The sequence below is a fragment of the Cyprinus carpio genome, chromosome A12, assembly GCF_018340385.1.
Source record: "Cyprinus carpio isolate SPL01 chromosome A12, ASM1834038v1, whole genome shotgun sequence".
NCBI classification, from domain to species: Eukaryota; Metazoa; Chordata; class Actinopteri; order Cypriniformes; family Cyprinidae; genus Cyprinus; species Cyprinus carpio.
This window is the reverse complement of record NC_056583.1, coordinates 17,014,599-17,038,879: the sequence shown is the minus strand read 5'-3', so window position 1 is coordinate 17,038,879 and position 24,281 is coordinate 17,014,599. Positions and strand designations below refer to the sequence as shown.

At 36.0% G+C, this 24,281-nt stretch overlaps 2 protein-coding genes across 4 annotated transcripts; one reads left to right on the top strand and one right to left on the bottom strand.

Moving 5' to 3' along the window:
- Positions 1–85: 85 nt before the first annotated feature.
- LOC109048396 (guanylate cyclase 2G-like) lies at positions 86–10,193 on the bottom strand. Of its 3 annotated transcripts, none has more exons than XM_042767903.1 (21): positions 9,821–10,193; positions 8,944–9,292; positions 8,427–8,551; positions 7,642–7,821; positions 7,411–7,555; positions 7,190–7,325; positions 6,997–7,100; positions 6,732–6,898; positions 6,389–6,514; positions 6,214–6,297; positions 6,008–6,112; positions 4,330–4,401; positions 3,876–4,200; positions 3,552–3,729; positions 3,317–3,457; positions 1,764–1,956; positions 1,312–1,486; positions 1,101–1,199; positions 873–964; positions 494–595; positions 86–377 (listed from the first exon to the last, which is right to left on the bottom strand). In XM_042767903.1, exons 1-21 carry the CDS (start codon positions 10,181–10,183, stop codon positions 249–251), a joined length of 3,390 nt encoding a protein of 1,129 aa, XP_042623837.1. In that variant the 5' UTR covers positions 10,184–10,193; the 3' UTR covers positions 86–248. The 3 variants fall into 3 exon arrangements, with proteins under 3 accessions (XP_042623837.1, XP_042623838.1, XP_042623839.1); XM_042767904.1 differs by having other exon boundaries at positions 86–359; XM_042767905.1 differs by lacking the exon at positions 4,330–4,401.
- Positions 10,194–11,471: 1,278 nt separating this feature from the next.
- LOC109055516 (long-chain-fatty-acid--CoA ligase 5-like) lies at positions 11,472–24,275 on the top strand. Its single transcript, XM_042767898.1, is given in 23 exon segments — positions 11,472–11,592; positions 13,063–13,204; positions 16,144–16,262; positions 16,264–16,321; positions 16,478–16,586; positions 16,757–16,821; positions 16,911–17,012; positions 17,220–17,319; positions 18,546–18,724; positions 18,815–18,847; positions 18,919–18,970; positions 19,116–19,189; positions 19,281–19,358; positions 19,526–19,660; positions 20,496–20,630; positions 20,733–20,828; positions 21,037–21,109; positions 21,194–21,282; positions 21,359–21,475; positions 22,142–22,285; positions 22,381–22,482; positions 22,637–22,708; positions 23,747–24,275. Coding segments are annotated over 21 exon segments (2,043 nt in total). The 5' UTR covers positions 11,472–11,592; positions 13,063–13,204; positions 16,144–16,167; the 3' UTR covers positions 23,882–24,275.
- Positions 24,276–24,281: the final 6 nt, after the last annotated feature.

The following is a 24,281-nucleotide window of genomic DNA, read 5'->3' as shown; positions in this document are numbered from 1 at the left end:
CAATAAATAATCTCTGAAGCAGGTACTATCAACTGTTAATCTGTAGTTTAACAGGCAGAGACACATTCTTGCTTTTATCTAGCATTGTACATGTAAAAATAATTTGAAATACTTTTAGTTATTAAATTCTTTTAAAAGAGTTTGTCTTGACATTTTCTTCCTTTACATTTTTTTAAAAAAAAATTATTATTTTTTTTTTTTGTGATAATGTCCTATTATACAAGAGCATATATAAAATCATGGTCAAACTAGATATCGGGTACAGTAAGTGTGTGCATTTCTGTCATTTTAGCCATGATTGGGGTCCGCTGGATTGCTCTTCTGTCTCCATCATTCATTGGGGTTGTTTTGTTTTTTTCCTGTTTAGATATGAAAGACTGTCCATATACAGTGTGTCAGGTCTCCATATAACAATTCCTTTGAATTAGCATGAACACCTCAAACTGTGCTACATTCATAAAATAAAAAGAACCATAAGTGGCTTGATACCTACATCTGTTCCTGATTTAGGACTTGCATCACAGTCCTGGCCGGTGGATGGAAAACTGAATCCAGATTTGCTTATCAACCAGAATGTTTTCTGTGTTCCCTTTCCCTAGAAAACACAACAGATTAGATGCACAGACATGGCATGACAGTAGACACAGTTTATATACAAGTTTGATGCCATTTTTTGTTTATTTTAATATTAGTAATTATATTAATATCAATTTATGTCAAAACAATTCTTTGTTTTACATTGTTTACAATCCAAAAACATACAGTTTATTTTCAAGAAAAAAATAAGATTTATAATGCGATCTTAGACTTTTGGAGCCCATGGTATAAAGAGTGGCATTATACAATTAATTCATAATTATTTCAAATTATACCTTTATTTCAATATCACCCCTCTCCTCCAGTTCAAAATTTCCTGTCTTTAAGAGAATATCAGCAGTGCTCTGGGAGACATGGATTCTCAGCGCTGAGAAGGAAATCAGCAAGAATAAAGTATTTCAAGCAATTCAATATACTTTTCTGACAAAATATTATAAATGTTGACTGTTAAATATAGCCAGTATAATAACTTATAGCCAGTAAAAATGAGGAAAAGTCCTTACGAAGACTGTTGCTCTCCATCCTAGAAGCCGTGTTCACTGTATCCCCAAATAAACAGTACCGGGGCATTGTATTACCCACAACTCCAGCAACAACTGGGCCTGTATATGCAAAGGACAGAAGATTGAGATTGAGTTTTTTTGATTATAATTTCTTATATATCTCTAACAACATGTATAGCCCACAAAACACTTATAGTATGTACTTGCATACCAGAATTGATCCCAATCCGTAAGGCCAATTTTTCTTTAGGCAGATGCCTAATTTTGAACCTTTTGATGGCGGACAGGAAGTGGAGTGCCATAGTAGAGATCTCCTCAGCATGACGGGTACCATTACAGATAGGCAGACCACTGGCCACCATATATGCATCCCCTATTGTCTCCACCTATCAGAAAAATAACATTAGGAAATAAGTAAATAAACTAGAAATAGAATCAAATTGACAGAAATGTATGCTCATTAAAACATTTATCAAGAATCAATAGCATCCATTAAGATCTTTTATGGCACATTATACTGCAAACCTGGCTATGTTTAAATCATAAATAATATGGAGCAAATACTCAGAATTTTGCATTCAGTCTGAATATTCTGACAACCATACCAGCAGAGCATGAACGGGCACAGTTGCTGCGTATTAAAGTGAGCATAGTTTAATTTACCTTGTAGACATCATATAGCTTAATGATCTCGTCAAAAAGACTGTAGAGGTCGTTGAGGAGGGTGACCACCTCCAGAGCCGAGCTAATGGAGCACATGGTGGTGAAACCCACAATGTCGGAGAAGAAAATGGTCACCATGTCATAACTTGTGGGCTCCACTGGTTTCCCACACATTAGCTGATCAGCAATATACCTGTAAGAACACACTGCCATCAGCTGGCCCATAACTGGTCCATGCATTTTTATCAACGCTGAGATTTTAGGTTAAAATGTATATGAATGTATGCGAGTCAATGTACGGAGTCCCTAAGGGGGCGTGGTGAAGAAAAAAACATAAGATGAGAGAGGAAAAAAAAGTATTATGTTCCCCCAAGAAACTTTGCATCACTTGGAAAACTTCCACGGAAAAGATATGAGCTGAGAGTGTATATATATATATATATATATATATAATATAATATATATATATATATATATATATATATATACGCACATACATATATAGCAGTGCTTTTCCTAGAGAACAAACGTTTCTCGGGAACACCAATCAAAAGTTTCTTGAGGGAATGTAATATTTTTGTGTGTGCTAAAGTCTCGAAAAGGCAAAAGTCTCATGTTTTTTTTTTTAACCACCTTCATGTTTTTTAGCGGCTCAGTAAAAATGTGTATCTCAGGTCCTATAACTATTTTTAGAGTCTTATTTAAAAAAACAAAACAAAAATAAAAACATGTTAAGCACCTTTTCATTTTCAATAGTTTTACATGTCCTCTTATTTTAAAGGTGCAATGTGTAATATTTACAAAGATCTATTGACAGAAATGCAATATAATATGCATAACTATGTTTTCAGAGGTGTATAAAGACCTTACTTGATGAACCGTTATTTTTATTATCTTAGATTGAGCAATTTATATCTACATACACCGCGGGTCCCCTTACATGGAAGTCGCCATCATGTTTCTACAGTAGCCCTAAACGGACAAACTGCTCTTCAGAGCGCGTTTCGTCAATTTGTTGTTCTTGCGAATAAAACACTGACACAATTATGAGCAAGTGCATTAATATTCGCAATAACATCGATTTATTGAATAATTAAGTAAATATTGTTCCTTAATTTACCTTTGTAAAGAAATCTCATTGTTCTCTGCTGTCTCTACGATATCTTTACCTGTGCGGGCAACCGAAGGGAGGGGTGAGCGGAAGACTGAACCGTTGGTTGCAATTCGCAAACTCACCGCTAGATGCCGCTAAAATTACACACTGCAACCTTTAAATGGATCTGCATAAATAATTGATAGTCTCCCAATTAATAATTTCTCATTAAACTACATTAATATACAGCAATAATACAATTTGAGAATGTTTTTAAAACATAAAATAAATTTAGATTCTCATAAGTATTCCATGTCAGCTACCCATTTAAAATATATAACCATCTAGTATGTAACTCTGCTTTGAATTTGATTTTTTTTTTTGCTATCTTATAAAAGAGTAATAAAAAATAAATGTACAAAATGTCATTGTGTCAATGATACTATCAAGGTTTGTTTACTTTGGCAGCATGCTAGATAGAAGCTTATCAGCTCTGCTCTTTTCTGCTGTGAGCTGATTGGTTCTCTCCTCCACGACTTCTTCCAGATGATTGGCATATTTCTCCAGTTTGCTCACCATGTTGTCCAGGATGTTGGCATGGCTGGGAGATTGATAAAACAGCCCAGAGTATATAAAAAAAGAATATATTCAGGAGTATCAAGATCATTTGACAGACAGCTAGATAAAACGTGCACCTTTCAGGACATGCCTGACGCAGTTGTCTCCTGATACTGATGAATGGGGGTCTGTGGTCTGGGTTCTCACTCCAGCAGGCTTTTAGTAAAGGGATGAGACGTTCATCACAGATGTCAGCAGACAAGGTTGGTCTAAGTGGCTCGTCACTCAAGGGGGTTCTTAACAGCTTGATAATCTCTAATGAATGAAATAAAAAATAAATACAATAAAATACAAAAAGAAAACACACACACACATTCTAAGAGCCCAAACTTAATCCAGTTGGTTGCCATGGTGACAACCAGACTGATATATGTTAAGAAATACAACAACAGAGACATTACCTTTTGGTTCCAGATGAACATCGTGATACGGACCCACCTCTGTACTGTACATCAGCTCTCGCATGATTATGGCAAAGCTAAAGACGTCACCTTTCTGGGTCCCATTGAAAGGGTAGTACACCTCTCTCAAAAACTCAGGAGCAGTGTAGTACATCTCTTCATAATTTGGATTCTCCAGTGGGATCAGTTTGTGTTTGGTACCATGTTTGAACTCCCACAGGCCAAAGCCAGAGAGTTTGATCTGCAGCCTGCTGTCCACCAGACACATACTGGGCTTCAGACTTCCATGAGACTTCAGACTGCTCTTATGTATGTACTCCATGCCCTGTAGAGAACATACCACAATGAAAGGTCTTCTTCCAAATCAAGATTTTCCAAGTAGATATGCAAACTAGAAATCAAGATAATATGATGCACTAAACTAAAGGATATTACATTAAAACAACATACTCACATTAACAATGTCATAGGCAAAAGACAATTTGAACATCCAGTCCAGCTCAATTTCACTATTTCTGAGAACATCCTGATGTTTTAAAAGCAGAATAACAAATATACTGAGAGTCTGATGATGTGGACATATATGTTGAAATCATTTCAGTAATGAATATGTTTAATATGTTCATACAGGCTTTCAAATGGCTTTTCACAGTCTTTTAGAGGCAGAATAAAATGCAGTACAACAGTTGGCCTTCTCTTTATGCTGGACAACAATACTAAACAAAAAATGTGGTAACATAAAATGCATCTTTAACTATACAATATGAAAAACCAGTCAGTAACTACACTAATTTAAGTCTCACAGTTAGTTGTGAGCTGTATTCGGTTAATTTATTAAAAAGTGGAATCTCATAACAGTAATTTGTTCAGGAATTGAATCATCCCAGTTGGAATGTACATTTTTACTAAAAATAATAAGTATCATAATAATCACTTGTTTGATGACTGAGTTGCACAGCTTGTGCATTATGTTTTTGATGTACTATAAGAGTCATAAGAGTGATGAGAACGATCAGAGTATTTTAATATGCTGTTCTGTTGTCTTTAACAAATGGCTTCCCTGGTAAATCAGAGAAACATTCCACATCGGTGGAAAAAAAGATGTGCAAGAGCCAATTCCTGTATTTTTTTTTTTTTAATTGAAATGCTTTAATTGAAACACTATCACTTAGGGCTGCACGATTATGACAAAAATCATAATTGTCAATTATTCCCTTGAAACTGTAATTGCGATTATTAATTACGATTATCACAATTTACATTGAATGATGTTTATACCATTGTTTGATGCAACTGTATGCCATATTTTTATATCAAAATAAACAAGCTGAAAACACTCTAGCTGAATAGTGCTTTTCTATAGTATTAAGCCTCAAATGTCAACTATACATCGGATTGGTTTCTTCTTTAAATTATAAAAAAGTAAAAATATGAATGGTATTATAATGCTATACCAAAACTAAAATTAAAATAAATGGGAAAAACCCTTAAGATAACATGTAGAAAGAAATAAACGCATCTTAAGCATGCGGAATAACATAAGTGGACTTTGAGCGATTAATTGCCGCTTTGAACGATTACGTAATTGTGGCATCCATAATTGTAATCGCAATTAGAAATTTGATTAATTGTGCAGCCCTACTATCACTGAAAAAAATTGGTGTCAAAACTATTTTCACTTAGTATTTTTCACAAAAAATTACAAAGAAATGGAAAGTAACAAATTGAATTACACATAACATTTATAAAAGTGAAATAGTAATTTAATACTCCAATAATCTTCGTTATTCGTGGTCTGCATTTAACCCATCCAAGTGCATGCACACACACACACACACACACACACACACACACACACACACACTGTGAACACACACCCGGAGCAGTGGGCAGCCATTTTTGCTGCGGCGCCCGGGGAACAGTTGGGGGTTTGGTGCTCAAGGGTCTCACCTCAGTCGTGATATTGAGGGTGGAGGAGAGCGCTGGTCATTCACTCCCCCCTCCTACAATCCCTGTCGGCACCAAGACTCAAACCCATGACCTTTGGGTTACAGGTCCAACTCCACGACTGCACAAATGCCCAGTTTACAACTTTGAGAATTTTTTTTTTTTACAGTGTACTGTACACCCACCTTCAAGCTTCCTTTCTTGCAGTACTGCATGACGATACAGACATTTGGAGGCTCGATACACACACCGAAGAACTGTACTAGGTTCTCGTGTTTCATTTCTTTCAGCTACAGCAGGGATAAGCACAAGCATTAAAGTATTAGCAAAGTATTTTTGCTAAGGTAAAACCTGAGGTAAAACCGAATCTCTAAAAATATCAGGAATTTACCATGTTGAACTCTGCGATGATCGATGGTTTCTTGATATCAGGAAGTATTTGATTTTTCAAATATTTTACGCCCACCTCGTTTCCCTGCCCCATGAGCAGAGAGAGTGTGTTAGTTGAAATATTTGGGTTTAACATGTAAGGCATTACTTTCTAACAGGTGATTCAGAATTTTTACCTGATAGAGTCCAATAGTAGTGTAGATGGCTTCTCTAGTACTATAGCTGTTGGTGGAGAGCATGGACTGAGAGCCACCACTACCACATTTGCTTGGTGTTGTGCTTACAGACAGTGTTTGCGTTCCCTGTAAAACCCACAATGATACTCTTTTTTTTAAGCGTTAATATTCTGTCATTACAATATGAGGTTGGTTTATGCTACATTCAGATTTTACATCTACATTGATAGTACTGCTAATTGGTTTGGTGCTGTGTTAGACTATTATTGTTAAGCAAAAAGGATGAAAGAATAAATACAGTAAATGAAAAAAAAACTCAGTTGAAATGACAAGTTCATCTTACTTTGGGCTCTCTGAGGATAGTTATGTCGCTGTAGTTGATAAGCCACCAGCTGGACTCATCCAAGCGAGACTGTAGACGGGTCTTCTGTAGAGTCAATAAAGTGATCAAAGCCACTGCTGCCACTCCTAACACAGGCAAAGCCACCAGCAGAACCAGCAGAGATATCTCTGGAATCAAGTGACATTATGTGATGTCATTTCAAATACATAAAAAGAAGACTGTACTTATGTGCATGGATATCTAGCATTTAGAAATGTACAATTACCATTTTCTAACCATTCACAGAGCTCATTATCAAAACCACAGGGCGGATTATCTAGTGGAGGTTTTCCATTTTGCCAAACAATGTTAGAAAACCTTGATGTGGGTCTGCAAAACAGGTATTTTCGACATAGTATAAGTCAGAGTTTCAGCGCTGAATATCAGTAATGCTAACATATGCAATATTTTGGTCTTACTTGATCGTTTTCGAATTGCTGTCAAAGTCCAAAACAGACACAAATTTTGTGACAGTTTCTGTTTGTTGTAGGTCATATACTGAATAGTCAAGATTCCTCTCTCCATATTCATCAAAGTGAACCAGACCTGAAGCCCCTGTTGAAAAAAATGACACAAACAAACATTTTGGTTATTTGCAATCAATAGGAAAAATACAAGCATGTATGTAAGACAAAATTACCATAAAACCTAATATTGGCCCTGCCCCTGAGCTTCTGGAGAATCTCTCGTCCATGACGGATGTCTTTACCATTTTTAAAGGCTTCTTTAAGGCCAATGGCATAAAGTAGAACAGCGTCATGTAAATAGGCAGCGTAGGAGCTGACCTAAAACATCAAATAGATAATTTACATTTATTAAAAGTTGATCAAATTAAGGGTCACAATTTCTTTTCTTCATAAAATATTCTCACCTCTTTTTCTGAGGACAGGTTGCTGTAAAAAGGTGCCCCTTTTAATCTCTCATAAGCCTGTTCGAAGAAATCATAGTAGTCATACCCGTCATAGGATTTCTGAGCAAGTACAAAAACCATGTCAAAAGCCTTCAGCACTGTTGCTTTATTTGCTTCACCAACAGTCTTCCACAGGTTGTCCTGATGAGGGAAAAGGTGAGAGTAGGTATCTGTTTAGGCAAATAAGAGAATTGTCACATTCAGTTCAAATACATATCCACAAATATCCACTAACTCAATACATGTCTGAATTACATAATTGGTTTTATTAATTACACTGACATTGGCTGTGTCTGACAGCTTAGGCAGCTGATTTGTTGCCTTGCAGCCCTATCAGGTAATGACTTTGCAGGCAGTGTTTGCACACAAAGGTACCTCCCAAAACTAATTTTAGATGGGCTTCTGAGGCAGCACAATAGTGTAAATCTAAATAGAGAGATAACTGAGCACATATCTAATTACTACAATTCTAATTTCTTGCTAGAAATTACATCAAAAGTGGAAAAATGTACATTTACACACAAACAGACCATCAACCACATAGATGTCATCTTTATTTTTTCTGGTGTATTCTTTTGTTTACAAAAATAATACACCAAAAAGGCATGTATTTCTAACTAGATATATAAAATACAACAATGCTTTTGTAATTATATTTAGCATTTATCCATTATTTTATTTTATTTTAAACCTTTAGAAAATATTTTTGTCATAATTTAAGCATTATATGCCATTCAGTTACTCACCACTCTGCCACTGACCTCAAACTGCTGAACCAGAAGGAAAACATACTCTCCATTCATTAGGCCTTGTTTCTGCGCTTCTATCATCAGAGACATGGTGTCTTCAGCATTAGCGAGCACAACAACCACTAGAATGAACAGAATAACACTGACATCTTATAATCTCATAGAAACATTATTTAGGCTTAAGCCTTACATGTTCCGTATATAGTAAGCTGTACATTGTTATCACGCAAGAGATTTCAGATCCTATTTGCAATCCAATGACTGCCCAACATATCCTGCACTATAGGGAATAGGGCTTGAAAACAATGCACATTTATCAGGGACTTTGATATCTTAACAGTTAAAATGCAGATTAAGTTTACTCATTTTATGCCAACTAACAGATTCAAGAGGAACAGGCCATGAGGGCATAAGGGCAAGATACATATGTGATCTTACACGTTTTACTCACTGAGGTGTAAACTCCACAAAGATATTGCAAGAGCTGAAAGATAAGTACTACTTATTGGCTCACCTCTTGCAACTTTAGAGATGATCTGCAAGTTTCTCTGTGCCAGTTCTGGGTCACTGGTATCAAACTTGATGCCAGCTGTCACTGTTACTTTGGCCCTGAGTTGCTGTTCCACAGACTTCCAAAAAGCATCAACGCTGTCCCATGTGTTCCTATCAGCACCACCTCCGATCATACCAACATACTTCCATCCAAAGAATTCCAGTGTTTTAAGCAGGATTTCTCCAACCCTTTTAAGTGGAGGTGCAATTTTTATATAGGTGTCATACACCAGAATGTTATCCATTTTTGGTGTCTGGCCAACAAAGCCGAACATGGGAATGTTCCATGTGGATGCTATGAGCCCTGTGACCTGAAGGACATAAGCAAAAACTATTAATCTATTCAAAATGTGTATATATTTTAGATTTATATAGTTATTTATATGTGCAGTGTGCAGATTTTATCATTTCAAGGAATTGACTATTTTAAAAGAACTTTGGCTGTTTTAAGGAATTAGCTATAAAACATCTGGTAAAATATTACATATTTCATATTAATCTTAATTAATAAATATTTAATATTAATTAATAAAATATTTAATATTAATATGAAGCAATATTTACTATTTTTATATTAATGAAAATGATAGAAAACAAAACTATTGCGAGTGAATGCAAAGTTTTTTTTTTTTTTTTTGCATTTTTTGAAAAGCAACTTTTTTTTTTTTTTTTATTTTTTTTTTCTCTCATCCCATGCTTTTTCCATTATGTCTCCTAATGGGCTCCATAGCCCATTGTGACATATTTGTGATATGTAAATCTATTAAAAGAATGGTTCACTCTCAGAAATTATACTTCTGTCATCATACTCACTCTCCACTACAAAACAATACACTTACTTCAGCCTCCTCAGGACAGGACGGACCAAATAGCGCTGACACATTTTGGTTCATTACTTGATTGATGAATCCTTGAAGTGAAAGTTTTGCGTTACAGTCTGTGTCCAGGTATACGAAGTCAAAGGAGAAATTTCCACTCAGAGTTGGATTTGCGTTGATCTTGTCTATGGCAATCTGTATTGCAGACCCCAACCTAAGCAAACTGAAAGGGTAGGAGATGTTCCGAGGAGCTTGGAGGCCAATCGTAACCTTATACTGGGTTGCTATGTTGCAAATAACAGAGCCTGTAAGTGCTGATAAAGAAACAAAAATCACCCACCATCGTGTGGCTCCACTTATGTCTAAATCTAATCCTCCTGACATCCTACCTGCATAAAACTCACTCACATTGATCGCCTTTCAGACATACACGGGGATTTAAATAGACTCTTACCTTCCCTGGGGAAATTAATTCTGATCAAGGGGTTTCTCTGGAGAAAAAGTACTTAGCTCCTGTAGTACACGTATTTCACGTTCTCAGCCAATCTTCACTAGCATGACCATAAGAAATCCAGCCTCACAAATCATGCTGGGATAACATTGAGCAATTTTAAACAAACTTGTTGAAATTCATGCCATTTTTTTTTTTATATATATATATATGGATATAATTGATTAATTTTAAAAAATCATGCTGGGATAACAATATATATATATATATATATACTTTATATATATATATATATAATTCATGCCATTTTTTTTTAGTTATTTTATTATGATGAGCAAATGAGATTAAATCCCAGTATGCACTATTGCCCTATCATCTAAATTTTGTACATATGTTCACATATACTAAATATGGAAGGTGGAGAGAGGTTTTGTATGTAGATCTGTATATTTTCCTTTTTGTGCGTATGTATCACTTCAACTTTGATCTAAATTGACCAACTCTGACTTCAATCGACAAGACTTCAATCCACAGAGGCCTTGACAGCTCTCATTCGTTTAATTTCATTGTCTATTATCAGAACAGATTACAAAATCCAAAGGTGCTCACATCTTATCTGTCATTACAGTCAAATGTCAAAGTTCAGCTGGGACATCCTTCCTAAACTGCTGTGATAAAGATGCTGAGACAAATGAGGTTAGAAAACAGTGTGTTCATAAGATCATGTTGTGTCATGCTTAACTGAGGTGTGACATGAGTAGCCTAATGCTGTTCTCGCGCTAACAAGGGTTTTAGGGTCCCAGTGGCCTCCCTGATAGTCACTTTAAGCCGAGAAGCTGTAAATGATGGGTTGAATCAGCAAAATGTCACTGCAAACCACCAGAGTAATAAGTAAATATGATGAAAACCCGAGTATTTGAGTGGGAGCAACTTTCAATCCAGCTTTTACACTACATGCAATTCAATGTCACACTGACCAGCAAAGGCAAATGTCATAGTCCACTTTTCATAATAGAACTGTGTAGTTTCACATTTGTATGTTTTAGCATGTAGACATTAAAACACAGACTTGTGAATCTTGTGCAACACACATTTACTTTACAGGATTTAGCTCTATAGCCATGATTCTGTTTATGTTCAGTCATTTGCATTATCAGGGAACAGATAGCAGCTATTGGTTCAAAGGTCACTTATGTGCTTGTTTTATTGGACCTGAGACTATGCCTTCCTTCTCAGTCTTCTTGTGGCTTCAGCAAACCTGTGGAAAGGACTGTCTCGCAGTACTCTTTTTCTTCCAGTTCCATCACCTGACAGATAAACCGGACTCCTGCAGGTTATCCAGGTACTTGCTTCTAAAAATCTTTATTTGTTTCATTTCGTATCCATATACCAATACATATAAAACATAACATTAGGCATGACACTAAGCAGTTAAATGAGGATTTTGGTTACTGTCTCAGAATTGTAATGTGTTACATTACTCCTGTTTTACTTTTGAGTTACTTTCACCAAAATGACTACAGAAGTAGAATTTTACATTCTAAAATGACAAAATGTACTGCAGAGATGGATTTTACATCCAGTAGAGGGCGATATGGTGTAGAATAATGACTGTGGGCTACCCAGGCTACTAACAATATAGCATAAAATTGACAAAGTGAAGGCTCAAAACAATGCAAGAAAGGATGACAGCCAGAATCACAAATGATCCAAGTCTGTTAAAAGTATGGTAGAGGTAAAGTGATTATCTGGCAATATCTGGGAATAGCTTGGGTCTATAGACACAACAGGACTATATGTAAACTCTAATGTCATGACAAGATACACATTTGTTCTTTATCTTATTGTTGCCATTATTTTATTCTCTTTGAATTCAAGAGGTTCACAATACAAAACTGTCATGCACAAAGTGAGCATGATGAACATAGCTTATGCTTTCTCAGGAAGTATAAAGTGCAATTGGAGGACCAACCCTCAGTCTCAGTTATTTTAGTTCATAGAAATTAACATATAGGCTAAACATAGCCTAACTGCTTAGAAAGAAAACACAGAACAAACAGACACCCTTAGGTCTATATGCCTCTAAAAAGACAAAAATAAACAGGCTACCAAATAAAGGCAGGTTAAAATGAATCCACTTAGGCTACAACAACAAGACAGATTGCAATTGGCTCTATGAAACTATAGGACTAGACACTTTTCGAGAATACAAAAATGAAATTAAAGTGCTTGGGCCTACGAGGCCTAACAGCAAATATGGCTCAGTCATTTAAGCCAAACGAAAGTTCAGTAATAAGGGAAGTCATATGAGAGAAAATGGAAATAAAAATTCAAAACTGAAATTAAGGTGTTAGGGCCCACAAGGCCTGACAGCAAATATGGTTCAAACTCAAAAACTTCAGTAATGGTCAGACATTTCCAACAGGAAAATTGGATTTAAAAAGTTGTTTCCTGCCATATATAAAACAGAGGTAGCGTGCAGCTGAACATGGAAAAATTAAAGTAAAGGGAAAATGAGGCTGTGCTAATGGCTATGGTGGGTGGGGGCTAGCCTATTCCATTATACCCACTTGACTGAAATATCTGTTGAAGCGCATCAGAATAAGGCGCTGAAAGCATCCATCACCAAGACAGTTGCGTTTTGGGGTGAGTACCAGACTCCCAAGACTGAAAAGTCTTTCAACCGGTGCACTGGATGGTGTTGGTGCATTATAGCGTATTGCAATTTTTTTAATTCTTGGAAACTGATGCAGGCTTTCCATCACCGGATCAGAATTAAAAAATGGTGTTACCTCTGTTTCCACTGACATAGGTGCATCAGCCATGGCATTGGGCTTTTCATCAAATGAAAAGAAGTCATCCTCATGGGAGGTGACTGCAGCAGGTTGAGGAGCATCACTCACTGGGGTGGCAGGCTCTTCTACTGTTAGAGCGCGGCACTCAGTGGTGAGAAGGTACTTGATGTGATCTCTTCTGGTTTCCTCTTTTACCCAGCGCATTTTAAACTTGGGCAGCAAGACAGCAGTCAGTAGGGCATCCATGGAGTCAATTGTTGTGGCAAAGCGAGTGTTAATTGCTCCCACAATTATTTCAGGCAACCAAGTGGTCAGTTTTGAAAGGCCATTTTCCATTGCAAAAGTTTTGGCCATTAGAACTTCAAGTGTTGGTTGAAGTGTCCCATAAAAACAAGTTTCCTCACCCTGTAGGATGTCCAGTTCAACACTGAAAGGCTTCATAATGGAGCAGTATTACTTCAGAAACTGGTATTGCCTGTCATTCATACATTTAATCTGAAGCTGTGTGCATAGGTTGTTAATGCCAGTTAGTGGCATTTCTATGATCCGAACATAGGCGTCATAAAATAAGTTGCACCGGTTTACTGAGGGCACAATCAACTTCCTTTCACTGATCCCTTCTAGGCACTCAGATGCAACTGTGGACTGGCTAGCTTTGGTCCATAGTGCTGAACACTTAGCTGTGGAACTGCGGTAAACAGCCCTGGATTCTGGGTTTGATGCCAACCATTTATCAATCTCATTGTTGGCAATGAGGTTGAGCGTGTGAGCTGCACATCTGTGATGTGCAGGCAGAACACACAGTCCTTGCTGTGTATCCTCCTCGTCTCCTCCAGTGAGAACGCTGTGGAGGTCAGTGAAGGCCACCTTCCCATCCTCCTCCTCCACCACCTCTTCTTCGTCCTCCTCAGATTCGACTTGTTGGTATTCCTTAAAAGCTTTAACGAAGTTGCTGCCATTGTCTGTCACACATGCTTTCACTTTTTCTGTAGTTAATCCATACTGGAAAAAAATATCCTCAAGTTCAGATGCAATTGCGTCATAAGTGTGTCTACCTCTGAACCTACGACAAGCGATCGCAGCCTTTTTCCGTTGTAACATCTCCGAATCGATCCAATGAACCGTCACCCCCAAACTCTTGTTGTGGGCAGTCCATTTGTCTGCAGTTGTTGACACGTACTGCTGCTCATCAATTTACAGCTCTTTTACCATGGCAGTATAGGTCGTATCCAGTTCTTTGGCGAACGTTTTTCTGCATGGCAGCACATGCTGAAAAATATGTAAAATACACAGATATTAAAACTCCAGTACATGATCATGCTATGCTAAATCACACGTTTGCAAATTATTGTATGTTCCAATCGGATGCAAGAGTATACATTCACATGATTAATTGAATTTACATTTTTTTTTAGGTAAGTGGTTGCAATCAATTTATTTTAGCTACATATAAATAAACAAATTTAGTTGACTAACTTTCAACATTATTTTTTTTTAAATCTAACTAAAACAAATTGATTGCAACCACTTACCTTAAAAAATTGAGTAAATTCAATGAATAATTTTTTCAGTTTAGGTCTGTTGATGGCTATAACATTTTGACTATACATTTTGACCCAGTGACCTAGAATCTATATGAACTAACTTAGATTAGCTATATAAAATTCTAGCTAGTCATCATGGAAACGTTAGTTTACCTTGTCATTGTTGGTAACAGGGATCTTGCTAACTAGCTTCTTGAAAGCAGGAGACTCCACCGTTGACATTGTAACATGTCTTCGACGACATACTCTGCCACAAGTCTTCTGACTTTTCGAGGTTCAAGTGGCATGATAGCAGACCGAGAGAAACTTAATTTCTGTTGCTTTGGCTTATCACTCGCCCCCTTTTTTTTTCTCTTTTCAGTAAGTGGAGTGGTCGCATGGCACCGTTCGAGATGTTTTTTTAAATTGCTAGTGCTATTTTGCGACGTCGATAGTTCTTTCGGTTTTAGACAAAGGTTGCATTTGACTATTACGTTCTTCTTGTCTTTACGAACAGATAATAGAACTTACTTGCATTTTTCATTTGTTAATGACTCGCAGTCTTGCTGTTTTTTGTTCTTTTTTCTTTTTTTTTTTGAACAATTAAATTTTGGGCTAAAAGTGTGCAAGCATTACTGAACATGAACCGAGTAAAATATTACTGAAAATTGATTAGTAATGCCTTACACTACTGCGTTACTGCAAAAAGTAATACGTTACTGTAATGCATTACTTTTGTAATGCATTACTCCCAAAACTGTTGCTGTGCATGTTTAAAACAAAAACAGTATGGACTACTAGGGATGTTTTGCATCCACATAGGCCTTGTGTCCATAAAGGAAGTTGCATTCATAAATCTTTTCTTAAATAACTTGGTTTCTAAGAGAAAGTTTAAGTTTCCTTTATTAGAATTATCTTGTCATTGTGACTTGAGTCAGATGTTTTTGACAATGAGGTGTTCTGATCAATAAATAAAACAGCCCTTAATATGTTAACAGGTGTGAGTCTTTGGGCTATGCTCAAATATATGCATAACATGTATTATGCTGTATAATATTTATATAATATTATTATGTAAGAAATTATAAAAGAGCATTTTTTACTACTTATTAGAAAGGGTAGTGGATGCTCTGGTGGCTGAAAAGGGTTATATAACCTTTGCTAGACATTGGCCTCCATAAATAGATAATGTAATCAAATCCAATAGCATAATAATAGCCAAGTGTGCAATACTGGAGGTCATGTGGAATCCTGAAGGAACAGCCACAGGTGTTGAAGGATAACACCAGGAACATTGGAAAATGTTAAGAAGGAATTTCACTGATAAAAAAGCATAATTGTTAGACATATTATATTTTTCTAAATTGGATTGTACTGTGCTCTTCAACATTTGAACGAACTTATGCACTCTAACCTTCACCTCAAAAGGTCATACTGATATTTGTCTTCATCAATACCTTCTAATGACCTATATAGATATGACCACAAATGTAAATTAAAATACTATATGTATGAAACTGACCCTTCATGTTATTCTAGATTTTTATTCAGTATTATTATTAATTTTTTTTTCAGCAACTTCAGCAGATCCTGTGCATTATGGATTTTTTGATTGAGTTCCTGTTTACCCCACTTTCCTTTTGGGGTATTGTTTTTATTTTTTGTCTCGGATGTGTATCTGTTGTATATCTAAACAAGGGCAAAACCACTACAGCCACCCACAGACCTCAACCAACAGACTGTGGGCATAGCGGTGAGTGTGATCTTTTGTCAGCTACATGCAATATAGTTTATTATGTTATAAATCAATAATTTATCTTCATGAGGTTCTCGTGCATAATTTTATATGGTTCTAAATGTCTTTTAGCACTTCAGTGGTTTACTATTACTGGCAAATATTTATTTACAGGGTGGTGCTAGAAGAACAGCACTCTTGAAAGATGACAACTTGATCTCGTACTTATATGAGGATGCCCAAACTCTATATAATGTTTTTCAAAGAGGACTACGCGTCTCAGGTGAGAGGTCATGAGGTTAAAATTTTACATCAACACGAAATGCTGACATGCATTTGAAATGAAATCAAGTCCTATTTTTTAATGCTAGCTATGCTACAGTAGTTCACATCTCTGGTGCATCTAATCTTAAGTCACACATGATTAGTCCTTGAGATATTTTATCTGTACAGGAAATGGACCGTGCTTGGGATACAGAAAGAAGGGGCAACCTTATCAATGGCTTAGATACAAACAGGTATTTGTACCAACCACAAACATAATTTTGAACTCAAAAGTGAGGATAACTGAGGTCTTTGTTTGAGTGCTTGCCTCTGATTGTCTCAGGTTTCAGACAGAGCTGTATTCTTGGGGTCCGGACTTATCCATCGCGGCCAGAAGCCATCGCAAGAATCATTTATTGGCATCTTCGCCCAGAATCGGCCAGAGGTGACATAATAAGTCTAAATATAATAAAATTGAGTGTTATTTATGCATTAAACAACACAAAACATATGTGGCAAATTTATATCCAATAAGAAAAGGCTATTTAAAAATATATATAAATATATATATAGTGTTATTTATGCATTAAACAACAGAAATATTTTTTGGTATATATATGTACATATACTAACCTCTCTTCTCTCTTTTCAGTGGATTATCTCTGAACTGGCCTGCTATACCTATTCCATGGTGGCAGTGCCTCTTTACGACACCTTGGGACCTGAGGCTCTTGTGTTCATCATTAATAGAGGTACTTAAGCCTGCTTGCTTCCATGCTTCATTAGAGGTGTTGGTCAGAGCAGCTTTAGTGATCACACCTGCTGAACTCTGCTGACTTATAATCCTTAAGAAGATGATGACTTTATTGTTTTAGTGACCTCAACGACCTCGCTACTTCTACCTCCAGAGTTCAAGCTGCTTTGCTTACTTTCGCATAATCATATAACTCTTTTTCTATTTCTCTAACTAATGACTGATATTATAATTAAAGTGAAGTGTGTCATTTTTTGGATGTTGAAATAATTCTCCTATGGCAGTTTAATATGCTGAGACAACTACTCTAAGCCATTCTTAGGTTAATTTTGTGAAAATACTGAGGCTCTGTGGAGCAGAGCCGTGTTTGTTTCAATGATCCGACACATCAGCTTCTGGCTCAGCCAATAAGATGAGTTTGGGGTGGGACTATCTGTTTAATGGAAGGTTGGGGATGTTTGGGGAAACCTGCTTGAAAACATTTTGAGTTCCATTTGGTGACACTAGCTGCAAATTATCATCTTTAATTGAATCATTATTTAGAATACTGCTATTTTATTGCTGCATGCAGTATACATTTCCATTCAAAGGTTTGGGATGGGTAGTATATTTAAATGTTTTTGAAAGGAGTCTCTTACACTTACCAAAGCTGCATGTATTTAATGGAAAATACAGTCATATTGTGAAATATTATCACAATTTGAAATAAACATTTTTAATATCTTTAAAACTTTTAAATAGTGTAATTTATTTCTGTGGTGGCAACTAGAGCCCCCGATCCTTCAGAAATCATTCTAATATAGTGATTTGGTGCTTAAGAAACATTTCTCATATTTATCAATGTTGATAACAGTGCTGTTACTGTTTTTCAGGATTATTTGATGAATAGAAAATTTAAAAGAACGGAATTGGTTTGAATTAGAATTATTTTAACATTATAAATATCTTTACTGTCACTTTTGATCAAATCAACCTGGTTGAATAAATTAATCTTGTTGAATGAAAGTATTAATTTCTTTTAAAGAAAGGAAATTATATACTGACTGCAAGCTTTTGAACAGTAGTGAAATATCTTTACCTTTATGCTTACCATATACTGTAACTTCCTTATTTAACATTTCATTTAAAGTATTTTTGTAGTGTTAACACCACAGTGATTTTGTGCTACATCTTATTGGACCTTTTTAAGCACTTTTTTTAATTTAATTTTTTTTATCTGTGCAGCAAAGATATCTACGGTGATATGCGATAAGCAGGATAAGGCAGAAACGCTGCTGGATAACTGTGAGAAAAACCTCACACCTGTCTTAAAAACCATCATTCTCATGGACCCCTATGATTCTGCATTGATTGATAGAAGCTCTAAGAGTGGTGTGGAAGTCCTGTCCCTGAAAGATGTAGAGGTACACTGACAGCGCTATCTGATAAGTAATAAATAATAAAACAATAAAACAAAATATTAAAGGCTCTGAACATTTGTGCGCTTTTTTTAGGCCTTGGGAAAGAACAACCATCAGAAGCCTGTTGTGAGTAATTGGTTAATTATGAATTGCAATGTTTTTTAGCAAATAGTATTTAGCAATGTATTTTTTTCCAGCCACCAAAACCAGAAGACCTAAGTATTGTTTGTTTTACCAGTGGAACCACAGGTACGTGTGATGTAATCTATTCTATTCTGCTTCAAGACCTAAAAAAACCCCCCTTCTATTAGTGAAGCCAATGCTGCTCCACCTCAATTGAATACTGTAGTGTGTTCTATGTGTACGAGCTTTAATTCGGTATTCTCTGCTTCAGGGGATCCAAAGGGAGCCATGCTGACCCATGAAAATGTGGTTGCAGATGCAGCCGGCGTGGTTAAGACGTTTGAGGTGCTGTATGTGTGATGGCTACATGATTTTTACAAAGTCTCTATGGGTGTGCAGATTTTTAATGTTGGATGCCATACCGATGTTTCTTCAGAGCGTCTTTGTGCCCGTTCCATCCGACGTGTCCATCTCGTTTTTGCCGCTGGCGCACATGTTTGAAAGAGTTGTACAGGTAAGGCACTTTTTCATATCCGATGCTCACCATCATCTTTAATGAAGCATTGCTGAAAGCCTTTCAAATTTTCAGTGTCATGTACTAGAATCTTTTATAAATCACATTTCTTTTACAGAAGAAGAACACTGAAGTCATGGTTGTTTGTTCTTCTTTATGTGTATCAGACAGTGCTGTACAGTGTCGGGGGAAGAGTCGGGTTTTTTCAAGGTGATATCAGACTTCTACCAGACGACATGAAAGCCCTGAAGCCTACTGTATTCCCAGTGGTTCCTCGTCTTCTGAATCGTGTTTATGATAAGGTATGAAACTACACACACAGTCACTGTTGGGGCCATTGCCTAATTCACATGGCTTGTTGTCATTTTTTATTGATGGGCCTCTATGCATTCTCTTAATAGTGTGTGTATGTAATGATAAAGGTATGATAAAGACAAGATTTTTTATATTTTGTTTATATACAACAAGCAATGTTCTCTTTAGAATGAATGCGGAATAGCAACACTTTCAGTCGGTTAGGGTTTTGTAGCATTACATTACACCAGTTGGTGGCGACAAGTGACTGTCAAGTGACTTATGATTGAACATATTTATTCAACCTATTACTTCATTAGGAATGAAACTAGTATTTTTCTTTACAAGTGAGTCATTGAATTGTTCATTCAACCGATTTGTTCAAAAACAGTGATTTATTCAAGGATAAGACACCACTATGGTGCGTTGCTCTGATTCTTGATGGTTGATTATGCTGTGCCTGGGAATAACTGGGAATATTTTTGTCTAATTTAAGGTATTTAATTTTAACTTCTTGTTTATTATTATAATTTAGAATTATCTGTATCAGCACATCTGTGATGACCTTGCAGTTCTCAGATTAGTGGGTGGAGTTACAAAGCACAACACAGTAGTAATATAAACCAACCAATCAGCAAAATGTTCTGTAGCTCATTGTTTGTCACAGTGTCAAAACGCAGACCTATATTAAAGAGATTTGATTCACATTCATAGCATACACATGTGGGATGAGTTACCCACCAATGTTGAACACTTATGAGTTTGTTAAATATGCAGTTACACACAGAGCACCGATAAATAGCTTTATAAGCCTTTTATTGTTCGCTTTCTGCTGCCTTCCAGGTTCATAGTGGGGCCCAGACTCCATTTAAGAAATGGCTTCTGAACTTTGCCATTGAGAAGAAACGTGCAGAGGTCAAGCAGGGCATTATCAGGAATGACAGCATATGGGACAAACTTATCTTTCACAAAGTGCAGGTATGCCCAACAGACCAGATGGGAGGGTTTTTGAATTTGTTGGTGAAGTCTGATGCTCCTGTGAGGAATGGTTCTGGAAAAGTTTTGAATTGTCTACTGCAGGAATCTCTGGGGGGCCGCGTGAGGGTGATGGTGACGGGGGCTGCTCCCATTTCTCCAACTGTGCTCACTTTTCTCCGGGCAAGCCTCGGGTGCCAGGTAAGGAATGAAGAAATGGGAGTATAACACCAAAATTGATGAAATATTTTGCTTCTGTTTTGGCTTATAAAAGACAATGTGATGCAGTGGTGCTTTACTGTGTACTTAATAAACATGCCCACTGTCAAAGCAGGGTGTGTATGTATGTGTTCTGATCTGGTGTCACAGTGACCCAGTGCTGACCCCTTTATCACTGGCCTGCCTCCAGATATTCGAGGCATATGGCCAGACAGAGTGCACTGCGGCTTGTTCTTTCACCATACCGGGAGACTGGCATACTGGTGGGTTCCTGTAACTGAAAATCTAGTTTTTTTTGTGTGTGTGTGTGTGAAACAACACTTAACACTGACTTATTTTATATACAGGTCATGTTGGAGTTCCTGTTCCATGTAATATTGTCAAACTTGTTGATGTGGAGGAAATGAATTACTTTGCATCCAACGGTGAAGGAGAGGTAATGGAACATCATTTTATAAACTGTGTACCAAAATGTCATTGAAATGTCTTATAGCTTTGGTGTTTCATTTTAGGTTTGTGTCAAAGGGAAAAATGTGTTTTGTGGATATCTCAATGACCCAGAAAAGACAGCAGAGGCTTTGGACAAAGATGGATGGCTGCACACTGGAGATATCGGCAAATGGCTGCCTGTGAGATCCCTTGTGTATAATTAAATATGACAATATTTTACATTTGAATTTATTTTGTAGTATTCTCTTTCTTTAATAATGCACATTAGAAGGAAATGTATATGCCTATTGTGTTGTGATATCAGCAGTCAGCCAAGGACCCAAAATCACAAAACTCAAAGCTGAATACAATACATACATGATCTTTAGCTCCAAAATGAGGCTTAATCTCCTTGTGTTTAAATAATATAATGGTAATAAACTCCAAGAAACAAGCTTATGACCTGTTTTCCCCAAAATTCACCATTCAAAAGTTTGGGTTGGGTCAGTAAGATTTTTTTTTTTTTTAAAGAAATTAATACTTTCATTAAGCAAGGATGCATTAAATTGTCTTAAATAGACATTTATAATGTTTCAAAAGATTTATATAAGATTTCATGCAGAAATTTCAGCTTTGCCATAAATGATGTTTTAAAATATATACAAATAGAAAACATTTAGTTTAAGTTGTAATAATATTTCACATTATTACAGTATTTTTGATCAAATAAATACAGCATTAGTGAGCATAAGAGATGTATTTGAAAAACCTTGACCTCAAATTAAAATGGTGGTGTGTTTGTAAGAAATAGAGTAAAAGGTAACAGTTATGTTTATGGAAGTTATATTTTGTGTTCAATTTACCAGAGTGGAGTGCTGAAGATCATCGATAGGAAGAAAAACATCTTCAAACTGGCTCAAGGTGAATACATTGCACCAGAAAAGATTGAAAACGTTTACATTCGGAGCGCTCCAGTCGCCCAAGTGTTTGTGCATGGTGACAGTTTACAGGTAAAATTAATATGAATTCCTTGCTATTTGTGATGATAAGAATTTTAAATAATTTATTATTATGTAGCCTAATATCTTCAATTAAATGCGTCCAGTCCTCTTTGGTGGCCATAGTGGTGCCAGACCTTGAAATATTGCCAGGTTTTGCAGAAAAACTGGGAGTGAAAGGTTCACTAGAGGAGCTTTGTAAAAACCAGGTACGTTGTATTTACATACTTTACCTTCGAAAATACATGCATGCAACCCTAATGAAAAATTCACTCTGAAGGATGTCTGCTAGTTTACTTGTGTGACATTTACAAAATAGTTACGTATATTAAGTTTTGCTCAATATTCTTCATTATTTTGTAGGAAATCAAGAAAGCAATCATCTCTGACCTCAACAAGCTGGGGCGTGAAGCAGGGCTGAAGTCATTTGAACAAGTAAGCACTTTCATGATCAAATAGGCTATTATTAGCATGTATTACTGTAAGGGATGTAACGATTCACTCAACTCACGATTCAATTTGATTCATGATTTTGATTTCATGATTCGATTCACAAAAATGAGATTTAAGACAAATTATAAATTAAATGTCCTTTTATTATTACTTGGACAAAATGCTGCACATTTCTTTGTGAAATTGAAATATAACACTATAATAATATACTAATATAGCACTTGCATATTATTGCTCTTTTGTTGGTTTTGATTGCTTCTATTGTCCTCATTTGTAAGTCGCTTTGGATAAACGCGTCTGCTAAATGACAAATGTAAATAACAAAACTAAATTGAATTTGTAAAACAAGGCCCAAATCAAATAAATAAGTAACAAAAATAAAAGAAATCTCTTCATATAAACAAAATAAGGCTTTGTTTGTGCTCTTTCCATTTAAAATTAGAGACAACCACTGCATTTTAATCATGATCCAAACAAAGATAAAAAATACATACAACATAAGCAGTTTTTAATCTAAATTAGATTGTATAATTTCGAAATTTGAAGAAAAAACATAATGGTTTGACTTCAGTTTTGTAAAACTATACAAAAAAATATCTGCATGAAACAGAAACAGCAGACGAGCTGAATGAGATGCAGATTCACTCTCTGCCAGCAGGTGGCGCTTAAAGCGTTTCCTTGGTTTCTGCTATAACCAAAACAGTGATGCACTTATGTACATGCATTATACAGAAGCAAGATGAAAAGAAAAAATACCATCAAAACTTTTCAAAAGACAGTAGGTTCCCCTCAGACATGCATTAATATAAACTCCTAACGTTACCCCTAATGAAATCGCAATTTGTTTAGCATGTCAACCGTTTTGAATCGTCACATATTTGAATTGATTTTCAACCAGCTCGTGGTTAATCGTTACATCCCTAAAATGATTTTAAACAAGTAAGTCATTGGATTTTGATGCATTGTGTGGTTTTCTTTTCATTTAATTGAACGTCTTATACATTTATGTTCTCTTTTCAAGTAAAAGACCTGTACCTCCATCCGGACATGTTCACTATAGAAAACGGTCTCCTCACTCCAACGCTGAAAGCCAAACGGGCAGATCTCACGAAATTCTTTAAAGTTCAGATTGAGAGTCTTTATGCTAACATGTAGTGCATTAAAAAATGCTGAGGATAGCCTGCGTTGTGACCATGTATTTATGAGTCCTGTTTGTGTCGTGATGTTTTTCTATATTTGCTCAAAGATTAAATATTTTGTAAGCACTGTATCAGCCTTAACTGCATGCATTAATCTGTGCCCAAGAGACTCTTATTGTCAGTCAAAAAGACATATATGCTTTGTCTGGATATATTATTATAAAACAAATGTTTGAACAGCCTTAAAAGATTTAATGAATACCAAAGAATGTTATTATTTTTTTTTCCCAAACAAGAAAATGTGAAACATTAATGTCAATACATAAATAATAAAAAAAAAAAAAAATTATATTTACATATAGGTGCTTTGTTGAGTAGAAACTAATTTTGTGGTTGTTTTCCATTAAAAATACGAA